General features: G+C 43.5%; 1 protein-coding gene across 1 annotated transcript in view; it reads right to left on the bottom strand.

Annotated features, from left to right (window-relative positions):
- The window catches only part of disc1 (DISC1 scaffold protein), a 95,042-nt gene that overhangs the window by 41,262 nt on the left and 41,696 nt on the right, over positions 1-12,084 (bottom strand). The window contains exon 8 of the mRNA XM_020510132.2: positions 6,285-6,387. Within this exon, the coding sequence (XP_020365721.2) occupies positions 6,285-6,387 (103 nt within the window). The remainder of the gene's footprint in view (positions 1-6,284; positions 6,388-12,084) is intronic.

The raw sequence follows: 12,084 nt of genomic DNA, 5'->3' as shown, positions 1-12,084 counted from the left end.
TACTTCAATAGGGGATGGCTGAGGCGCAAGTGTTACTTAAGTATGTTATTGGATGAGGCAGAAGATTTCGCAGAAAATTGGTGGGGTGGTAAATCATGAGGAGTATGGCCTTTGTTCAAAGAAGGATATAAACAAGCTGGTCTGATGGGCTGATCAGTAGCAAATGGAATTCGATTTGGCTAAGTATGAGGTGATGCATTTGGGCAGGATAAACAAGGCAAAGGAATACATGCTTGGAGCCTGGCAAACACCAAGGATCAGAAGAGCCTTGACGTACATGTCTAATGCTACCTTAAGTTAGCTGGACAGGTAGACAATATAGTTAAGAAGGTGTATGGGATATTTGCCCTTATTAGCTGAGGCAAAGTTTAAGAGCAGCGAGGTTATCCTGGAATTTTATAAACCGTTGGCTAGGCCACAGCTACAGTACTGTGTGCAGTTCTTGAATTCCCATTATAGGAGGCATGTGATTGCACTGGAGAGGGTGCAGAGGAGATTTACCATGGTGTTGCTTCGGCTGGAGAATTATGAAGGGGGACTGGATAGACTGGATAAACTGTCTTCCTTGGAAAGAAGGAGACCGATTGAGATGTACAAAATAATGAGTTGCATATTTAGGGTAGACAAGAAGGAACTTTTCCCCTTGGTGGATGACTAGGGGGTATAGATTTAAAGTAAGGGACAGGAGGTTTAGAGAGGATGTGAGGAAAGATTTTTTCACCTACAGAGTGGTGGGAATCTGGAACTTACTGCCTGTGAGGGTGGTAGAGGCAGAAAATTTCTACATTTAACAAGTTTTTGAGATGTGCATTTGCAATGCCAAGTCATACAAGGCTATGGACCAAGAGCTAGAAAATGGGATCAGAATAGTTAGGTGCTTGTATTTGACAGGCACAGACTTGATGGGACAAAGGGCCTTTTTCTGTGCTGTAGATGTCTTTGATTCTAAAATGTTAGAATGCAGGTAAAGGATATAATCAAGAAGGCTAATGGAATACTATTCTTTATTACAAGAGGAAATTAACATAAAAGGATGTTATGGCTTTGTTATAGAGGGCACTGGTGAAACCACATTTCAAGTGTTTTTGGTTCCCTTCTTTACAGAAGAATATAAATGCATTGGCTGCAGGTCAGAGGAGGTTTAATGGACTAATATATCTAGAATGAGTGGTTTATCTTAAGAAGATCAGTTGGACATGCAAGGCTTGTTTCCAATGCAGTTTAAAAGAGTGAGGAGTGATTTGATTTAAGTGTATAAGATCCTGAATGGTCTTGACAAGGTGAACATGGAAATGATATTTCCTGTTGTGGGTCAATCCAGAATGAGGGGGTACTGTTTTAAAATTAGGAGTTGCCTTTTAGGATAGAAGTGAGGAGAAATGTTTCCTCTTGGAGGGTTGCACTACAGTGGGACTCTGCCTCAAAAGGCTGTGAGGGCAGGTCATTAGATATTTTTAAGAAAAAAGTAGATAGATTCTTGTCAGACAAGGGAATCAAAGGTGATCAAGGGTAGACAGGAATTTCGAAGCACAAACAGATCAGCTATGACCTTACTGAATTGTGGAACAGGCTCAGAAGGCTGAAAACGTCTACTTCGGCTATTTCATATGTTCACAATATCCACAGATTTTGGACTTATCAGCCAAGGGAAACATCTACGTTCACTCTGTCAGGCCCTGTAAGCATTTTATAAGTTTAAACGAGCTGACCCTTCATTTTTCAATACTATTGGGAATATAGACCCAGTCAGCTCAAATCTTCCCATGAGATAATCCCACCATCCCAGGGATTAATCTGCTGCATTCTTTACATTGTAGATATATCTCTCCTTAGATAAAAGAACCAAAACTGTCCACAGTATTTCAGATGAGATCTCAGCCAAGCCTCTGCATAACTGCAAGACATCTTTACTCGTGTTCTCAAATTTACTTGTGATGAAGGTTAACATACCATTTCCTAATTGCTTTCTCAACCTGCATGCCAACTTGAAATGACTAGTATACAAGAACACTAAAGTCCCTTGCTCAACAGCTTCTCACCATTCAAGAAATATTCTGCCTTTCTGTTTTTTTCCAACAATGTAAATACCTTCACACTTATTAACATTATTTTCAATCTTCCATTCTTTAGCCCATTCACTTAGCTTATCCAACTTCTCTTGAGAACTCCATGTATCCACCTCACAATATGCATTCCCTACCAGCTTGGATTTGCAAATTTGGAAATATTACAATTAGTCTCCACATCCAAATCATTTATATTGATTGTGAACAGTTGCAGACAACCACAAATTCTTGTAGTTTCCCACGAGTAACAGCCAACCAACTGGAGAATGATCAATCTATTCTTTGCTTTCTGCCTGTTAACCAATTCGCAAATCACACCAGTAAATTTCCCCCAATTCATGTGCTCAAATTTTATTTACTAACATTCTATCTTGGACCATAGCAAAAGTCTTCTAAAAATCCAAATACACCACATCGTCCTCATCATTGTTACAAGTAATAACAATGTAGCAAGTTTGTCAAACATAAATTCCGTTTCATTGTGAGCTGAATACCAAAACTAAAACAAAAGGGAATAACACGTTACCTCTGGTAAGTAAATTTTACCAATTGGGTAAGTGATCCACTGCTTCAATTTTCTCATCTTATCTATGTATTCGTTTAAGTTCAGCAACAGCAGCCTGCTGTAAGTGACACTAGCATCCCTCATGATGAGGGACATACTTTTACTACCCAATTTCAATCCAGGAAATTAGTACAGCTCAGGGACATAACAGTCTCACGATAAATTACTAGAATGCTTTGATATCTCATGTGTATCCATGTGCACTTTCCCCATGTTCCAAAACACTAATACTTTAGTAAGCCAGAAGAAAAGACCTTAATTTATAAATTACATGAACAGACTGAATAGTAAACCCAAATGTTTAATTTATTTTGTAATCTTTCCTACTGTATACAAGGCATTAAGGCACAAAATACACTCCATTTAAAAAGCTCTTCAGAGACCGGATAGCAGTCTTCCTCCAGAATAGACCCTGGTTCCATTTGACTCATTACCTTTACCATCTTGAACAGACAAGTGTTTTTTGCTTTGATTCTTAGCAACATAGGAAAGCAGCAATCTAAACTTTGGCCTGTTTCCAGTCCAAGGTCGAGCCTTGAAGGATGTCAGTTAGAACAGTTCCCTAGGTGGAGGCCCCTAGAATCCATTTCTTGCTATTCCAAAGCTAAGAGTAATTATCCATATATTTGTGACTTTGACTCAATGCTAAATGGTAATCAATAACTAATTCTCTACAGAGATAGTAGGAACTGCAGATGCTGGAGAATCCGAGACAACAAGATGCAGGGCTGGATGAACACAGCAGGCCAAGCAGCATCATAGGAGCAGAGAGGCTGACGTTTCAGGCCTAGACCCTTCATCAGAAAAGGGGGAGGGGAAGGGGGTTTTGAAATAAATAGGGAGAGAGTGGGAGGCGGATAGAAGAGGGATAGAGGAGAGGATAGGTGGAGAGGAAACAAACAGGTCGAAGAGGCGGGGATGGGGCCAGGAAAGGTGAGTGTAGGTAGGGAGTTAGGAAGGGGATAGGTCAGTCCAGGGAGGACGGACAGGTCAAGGGGGCGGGATGAGGTTGGTCGGTAGGAGATGGAGGTGCGGCTTGAGGTGGGAGGAGGGGATAGGTGGGAGGAAGAACAGGTTAGGGAGGCAGGGACGAGCTGGACTGGTTTTGGGATGCGGTAGGGGGAGGGGAGATTTTGAAACTTGTGAAATCCACATTGATACCATTGGGCTGCAGGGTTCCCAAGCGGAATATGAGTTGCTGTTCCTGCAACCTTCGGGTGGCATCGTTGTGGCACTGCAGGAGGCCCAGGATGGACATGTCGTCTGAGGAATGGGAGGGGGAGTTGAAATGGTTCGCGACTGGGAGGTGCAGTTGTTTATTGCGAACCGAGCGTAGGTGTTCTGCAAAGCGGTCCCCGAGTCTCCGCTTGGTTTCCCCGATGTAGAGGAAGCCACACCGGGTACAGCGGATGCAGTATACCACATTGGCAGATGTGCAGGTGAACATCTGCTTGATGTGGAAAGTCTTCTTGGGGCCTGGGATGGGGGTGAGGGAGGAGGTATGGGGGCAGGTGTAGCACTTCCTGCGGTTGCAGGGAAAAGTGCCGGGTGTGGTGGAGCTGGAGGGGAGTGTGGAGCGGACAAGGGAGTCACGGAGAGAGTTGTCCCTCCGGAAAGCAGATAAAGGTGGGGAGGGAAAGATGTCTTTGGTGGTGGGGTCGGATTGCAGATGGCGGAAGTGTCGGAGGATGATGCGTTGGATCCGGAGGTTGGTGGGGTGGTACGTGAGGACGAGGGGGATTCTTTTTTGGTTTTTATTGCGTGGACGGGGTGTGAGGGATGAGGTGCGGGAGATGTGGGAGACACGGTTGAGGGCGTTCTCGACCACCGAGGAGGGGAAGTTACGGTCCTTGAAAAACGAGGACAACTGAGATGTACGGGAGTGGAATGCCTCATCCTGGGAGCAGATGCGGCGGAGGCGAAGGAATTGGGAATAGGGGATAGCATTTTTGCAGGAAGGTGGGTGGGAGGAGGAGTATTCTAGGTAGCTGTGGGAGTCGGTGGGCTTGAAATGAATATCGGTTTCTCGGTGGTTGCCCGATATGGAGACAGAAAGGTCCAGGAAGGGGAGAGAGGTGTTAGAGATGGTCCAGGTAAACTTAAGGTTGGGGTGGAAGGTGTTAGTGAAGTGTATGAACTGTTCGAGCTCCTCGTGGGAGCACGAGGCGGCGCCGATACAGTCATCAATGTAACGGAGGAAGAGGTGGGGTTTAGTGCCGGTGTAGGTACGGAAGAGGGATTGTTCCACGTAACCTACAAAGAGGCAGGCGTAGCTTGGGCCCATGCGGGTACCCATGGCTACCCCCTTTGTCTGTAGGAAGTGGGAGGAATTGAAAGAGAAGTTGTTGAGTGTGAGGACGAGTTCGGCTAAGCGGATGATGGTATCAGTGGAGGGGGACTGGTCGGGCCTGCGGGACAGGAAGAAGCGGAGGGCCTTAAGGCCATCTGCATGGGGAATGCAGGTGTAGAGGGACTGGACGTCCATGGTAAAGATGAGGTGTTGGGGACCGGGGAATTGGAAGTTCTGGAGGAGGTGGAGGGTGTGGGTGGTGTCACGGACATAGGTAGGGAGTTCCTGGACCAAGGGGGAGAAAATGGAGTCTAGATAGTTGGAGATCAGTTTGGTGGGGCAGGAGCAGGCGGAGACAACTCTCTCCGTGACTCCCTTGTCCGCTCCACACTCCCCTCCAGCTCCACCACACCCGGCACTTTTCCCTGCAACCGCAGGAAGTGCTACACCTGCCCCCATACCTCCTCCCTCACCCCCATCCCAGGCCCCAAGAAGACTTTCCACATCAAGCAGATGTTCACCTGCACATCTGCCAATGTGGTATACTGCATCCACTGTACCCTGTGTGGCTTCCACTACATCGGGGAAACCAAGCGGAGACTCGGGGACCACTTTGCAGAACACCTACGCTCGGTTCGCAACAAACAACTGCACCTCCCAGTCGCGAACCATTTCAACTCCCCCTCCCATTCCTCAGACGACATGTCCATCCTGGGCCTTCTGCAGTGCCACAACGATGCCACCCGAAGGTTGCAGGAACAGCAACTCATATTCCGCTTGGGAACCCTGCAGCCCAATGGTATCAATGTGGATTTCACAAGTTTCAAAATCTCCCCTCCCCCTACCGCATCCCAAAACCAGTCCAGCTCGTCCCTGCCTCCCTAACCTGTTCTTCCTCCCACCTATCCCCTCCTCCCATCTCAAGCCGCACCTCCATCTCCTACCGACTAACCTCATCCCGCCCCCTTGACCTGTCCGTCCTCCCTGGACTGACCTATCCCCTTCCTAACTCCCTACCTACACTCACCTTTACTGGCTCCATCCCCGCCTCTTCGACCTGTTTGTTTCCCCTCCACCTATCCTCTCCTCTATCCCTCTTCTATCCGCCTCCCACTCTCTCCCTATTTATTTCAAAACCCCCTTCCCCTCCCCCTTTTCTGATGAAGGGTCTAGGCCCGAAACGTCAGCCTCTCTGCTCCTATGATGCTCCTTGGCCTGCTGCGTTCATCCAGCCCTGCACCTTGTTGTCACTAATTCTCTACATGTCTGTTTAGCTAAAATATACGTTCACCTCCTCCACTTTCCTTTGGGCTGCTTTGAGGAGTTTCCATTCTTAGCTTTGATTACAATATACACAACTTACCCGATATTGCTAACATCTTGGCTTCTAAGAGAATTGGAAGCTGCATTTCAATGTCACTCGCCTTCCCACTCAGTTTGCTGCATTGCTTTTGGCTACTGAAGATCTAAATATGTAAAAATACAAATATTTATGAAAAGTAATTTGCCATTAGTAGGTTGCAGGAAGTACAAAATATGAACTGCAATGTGTAAAACTGTTTTCTGCATTGTCTAAAGAAGCACATTGTTGTCACTTGAGCTTGTAACAGTCTGGTTTGGACTGTGTCCTTGTTGAACTAGCTCTATGGTGGTAGAGGTCACAAGATAAATGCAAGCTAGGAACATTAGTGAAGTATTGCATTTCAATCTCAAACATCTTTCCAATCTAAAGAAAAATGTATGCATTATTATTTACATTGTGAATTGCCCAAGTTACCCATTATGTATACAAGTATTCTCATGTATTAGCAGTTTATTATTTACAGTCTCTGCACCAGATCGTGCACAGTCTTTAAACTGTGACAGCCTCTTAATGATACTTGTGCACATTTTTGCCTATTTATCTGGGTGATGTTCCTTTGTCACTTCAGTGTCACCCGTTTTTGCAGCAACTCCATTGTTGGGAGCGCTGAGGATCTCTAGGACTGGTGGTCAATCTGTGGCTCAATACAAAAAGTAAGTTCACATTTTCCTGCTTCACTGCAGTGAAAAGACAACTTTTCCAGTTCACCATCTTAATTTGGAAACATAATGTCATTCCTTCACTTTTGCTGGATCAAAATTTTGGAATTCCCTCCCTAACAGCACTGTGGGTTTACGTACATCAAATGGGCTGCAACAGTTCAAGAAAGCAACTCACCACCATCTTCTCAAGGTCAATCAGGAATGGGCGTCAAATGCTGGCCTGGCCTTTGAAGTCCTGATCTCCAAAATTCATTAAAAATAAATTTAAAAAATTGACTTGATGTTCTCCTTCTGCACTCATCATTCCCACCATCACAAATTGGTAACCACCTATTGAACTGACTGAACATACTGCATGGAGTACAAAATTTTGTCAGATATCTCTCATGTGGCCATCCACACCTGTTTGTTCTGCTTTCTTTGGCCAAACATGAGTACAAAATAAATTGGCTTCTTGCAGTGAGAACACAGTTTTCTTCAGTGGAGTTGCTTTCTTTTCCTTTGTGTGTTGTTCTTTGCAATGTTTTCATCTTGTACCAATCAATCAGGAAGTGCTATGGAAGATCCTATCAAAGGCCAGCTGACCAGTGAAATTCATCAACACCCTCCATCTCCTTTACAGCAAGATTTTGGTGACTTTTTGGTGACAATTTTGTCCTCACTAATGGTAATATGACAGAATCCTCTGAGGTCAAGATGAAGCTCAATCAGGGATATCATCACACATACCCTTTTCTCCATCTTTATCGTCACCATTCTTCATCTTGTCAAGTACAAGCTTCCCACTGGTGTGAGCAGTGTCTACAGGATGGACAGAAAATTTTTCAACTTCAACTGGTTGAAATACAAGAAGAAATGTCACTGACATCTTTTGTGGAGCTTCAGTATGTGGATGACAATGTCATCTCTGCTCTCTCAGAAGGAAATCTTCAAGCCTTGCCTAATGCCTTTGCAGGAGCATACCAAAAGAACTTGTCTCAATCGCAACCTCAAGAAGACTCAAATCCTTTACCAACCTGTCCCAGGTCAAGTTCTGGTCCATCCCTCTATTCAGTTCAATGGAGAAATCCTCCAAAACATGGGACATTTCCCTTACCTGGGAAGCTACCTCTGATCTAAGGCTGACATCAATGTAGAGATTCAACATCACATCCAATCGACTAGCAGGCCTTCAAATGCCCAAGGATGAGAGTTTTCAATGACCATGCCATCCATGTTGATACCAAGATCCTCGTGTTTAAGGCAGTCCAATTTCCAATTCTTCTATATAGCTGAGAAGCTTGGGTTACATAAAGACGTCGCCTCAAAACATTTGAGAATTGTTATCAATGCTGTTGAGATGGATTCTCCACATCAGCTAGGAGGACAGGCATACTATAACTAGTGTCCTTGAAGCAGCCATTTGCACCAGCATAGAACCTATGATCAAATGAAACCAACTCTGCTGGCCGGCTACGGGTTAGGATGCCAAAACAAATAATCTTTGCCCATTCGAGGAAGGCACTCAGACGAGAGAAGGACAAAGGAAGCATTTCAAAGATTCCTTAAAAGCTTCCCTCAAGAAATGTAGCATAGATGCCAAAGCATGGGAGACCCACGTTCAGAAGAAACCAATTCGGTATGGAAGGGACACAATTCCTCAAGAACACCCATCCACAAGAGGAGGTACAGAAAAGGAACCGAAGAAAGGAATGCCACGATCTCAATGATCACTTCCACCTCCCAGAAACACCTGTCAAATGTGTGGACAGATGCTGCTTTAGGATTGGGTTCAACAGCATGCAGGGACCCATAAAACCCACAACCAGTGACACAGAATTTCCTAGGTGGACAATCACACTCGTTAGTGAGTGATCGCCAACGATGTTCTTTCTGCCCTTTAGCCTTATCAACATAATGATAAATCTGGTCTGTTCTGCAATGAACATGCTCTAGTTGCTGATTAACAACATTCATGCTTTTGCATGGGTCGATCGCTTTCCTGAGAGTATGTTTTGCCTCTCTCAGTAGATGCACTGCCACTGTGGGATCATTTACGCCTAAAATAAACCAGTCTTTAATTAATCTTTCAATTGTGCAAATTCACAGGATTCTGCGAGCTGTGTCAATGCTGTCACATATTGATCTATGGAATCACCTTGACACCTAACAATGAACAACCACCATTTGTATGCTAAATTCACTTGGATTTCTGAATTTGGATTTCAGCCTTCTAGACTTTCCAAATTTCTTCCATCTGTGCTTTTCTGATTTTCAGAGAGATTTAAGGTGGATAAGCTTAAAGTATTATCTCCCCAATAATGATAAAACTGAAGCTACTCATAGCTACTGTGGTCTGTTCATTACATCTATAAATCTTGCAGTTCTGCCATTGCAAATGAAAACATTACCAGTTCTGTTTCATATTGCCCTTAATTTTGACAGGCACTAGGAGGGGAAAGTTTTCAGTCAGTATCGTACTAGTATTCAGCTGTGACCTGCTTACTTTTTTTCCTTTACTATAGCTGTTAGCAGATTTCAGTAGCTCTGAGCATTCCAGTGTTCCTCTTTTTAGTAGTTCAGTAGTTATTCTTCCATACGGCTCTTCAACATTTAATATCAGCTCGACTCTGACACTATCTGGCTTACAGGATTAATAGTGCACTGTGTCCTTATTGAACTAACTGTAAGATGGATGTCTGCAGCTAGTGCTTCATAGTAGTGGTCACCTGACTGCAGTAAGCCAGGTGGTACGGTAATACAGCATTGCATTTCTATCTCAAAAACTCACTGAAACATTCCAGTTTATAAGATGGGGCCCCAGAAAATACCAGGGATTCATTCAGGAAGGCATCAAGCCCCACAACAAAAAAATTCACTGGGAACAAGCAGAGATGAAATCAAGGTGTTGGAGAGAGCACACAAAATTCCAAATAACTTATTTACTGGACTCTCTGGAGAGTACAGAGTCTTCAGTTCATGCATTGGAATTAACAGCCATCATGAAACCCACCAAACATGGGGAAACAAATTAACCCTGATCCTGAAGGGTTACCTAGGAGAAGGGCCTTAGTATTTGCGGGAACACAAGGAGGTTATAGAGAGCTTGGCAGAAACCAAGCAAGGTTGAAGACTTATAGGTTCTGATGATAAAGAAAAGCAAAACCTCATTATCTTCTGTATCCTGCTCAGCAGTTGATCAGATTGTCAGACTGGCTGAAACTGGCTGCAGCCAGGAACTCTTGGAGGAGGATGAAGGAAGCAGCAATCAATAGGGCAAGAAGTTAAGACTTGTTAGCAGGAAGTGGGAATGGGAGGTGGGGAATGTGAGATCAAGCCCTGATGATGTGGTCAAGAGCTTGTAATTGAGAGGTTGGGAGTAAAATATCAGGGGTTAGTGGGTGGGAAAGAAAGTACCAATTGGGAGGCAGGAAGCAAAGGGGCAGTCAGGACTTGAGTGTGCAAGGAAATAACAGAGAACTGGGGTTAGGGTAGCATAGCTGTTATTTACTGGACAAATAATCCAGAAACCTTGTGTGATGCTTCAGAGACACATACAACTGAGGAATTTAAATGCAAGTATATCAAATCCAGAATAAAAACCTATTAATAATAATGGTGACCATGAAACTAGCAGATTGACATAAAAAGTCACCTGATTCATTATTGCACTTTAGCAGAGGAAACATGCCATTCTTGCCTAGACTACACTATATACTGTAGACCCATAACAAATACTGAATAGAAAAGTTTTCAATGAGATCACCTTTGATTCTCCTTAGTTCAAATGGGTATAGATCTAATGTGCTCAATTTTTCCTCATAAGTTAACATCTTATCCAATTTAATAATTGAGTGAGTCTTCTCTGGCCTGCTTCTTATGCAACTACAACTTTTCTTAAGTATTCTAGATAACAAACAGTGCAGCTATCGCAACACTTGCCAACTTTTACACAGAATTCCCTTTGAAATAATGCTGATATTCCACTTGCTGTCCTAAATCATTTGCTGGACCTGCATTCTAATTTATTATCATTTATGTCTCAGGTTACCCAGATCCGTCTTTACAGTAGAGTTTTGCAGTTATCTCTCTATTCAAACAATATATTGCTTTGCTGTTCTTCCTGCCAAAATGAACAAGTTCATATTTTCAAACATTACATTCCACTTGCCAAATTTATGCCCACTCATTTAACTTATCTACATCCCTTTGTAAACTCTTTATGTCCCTTTCACAATGTACTTTATTACCTATCAGTGTTATCAGTAAATTTAGCTACTATGTATTTGATCCCTTCATCTAAGTCATTGATGTAGATTGTGAATAGAAAAGTTATAGCACAGTTAGAGGTCATTCAGGCCACCATGTCTGCACTGGCTGAATTAGATATCTTCCATTTACCAGCATCTGGTCTGTAAACCTTGTAGGTTACAGCACTTCAGGTGTAGATCCAGGTTCATTTCAACTGAGTTAAGGATTGCCACCTCAATCACCAAACTAGGCAGGGTGTTCCAAACACAAGTTGAGGCCCCAGGAATGCCCCCTGTGGCAGTCCTTGAGCAACAATAACCCATTTATCCCACTTTCTGCTTCCTAACCAATTCTTTATCTATGCTAATATGTTACTTCCTAAGGCAGGAACTCCTATTTTGTGTAGCAGCCTTTAATGAGGATTCTATCGAATGCCTTTTGTAAGTCCAAGTACTTCACATCTACAGGTTTCCCCTTATCCAATTTGCTTGTTCCTTCCTCAATTTGCTATCATGACCTACTGGGATAGTGTGCCATAAATCAAGCCCCAACTATTCCTGGAGTCATACCAAATGTTTACGCTTGTTTTTAAGATTTGCAGCGTGTCCCACTTTAGCTGATTTTCAGATGAAGGTTGACAGATAGCACAGACCAAGTTTCTGCACGAAACAAGAATTATTATTTATGAGGAATTAAGGCTATAGCTACAGGTTCACAGATATAAATCATTGGCATATACAACACTAACTAAAATTCGAACCATCTAATAAACAGACAAATAGGGAAAATACATTATTGGCAGAGGTAGAAAAAAAAGTAAAACAGTTTGGTGGTAACACAGTGTGGAGCTGGAGGAACACAGCAGGCCAGGCAACATCAGAGGAGCAGGAAAGTTGACATTTTGGGTC

The sequence above is a fragment of the Rhincodon typus genome, chromosome 5 (assembly GCF_021869965.1).
Source record: "Rhincodon typus isolate 14 chromosome 5, sRhiTyp1.1, whole genome shotgun sequence".
Taxonomy (NCBI): Eukaryota; Metazoa; Chordata; class Chondrichthyes; order Orectolobiformes; family Rhincodontidae; genus Rhincodon; species Rhincodon typus.
The sequence above is the reverse complement of the archived record's forward strand: the minus strand, read 5'-3'. Positions and strand labels throughout refer to the sequence as shown.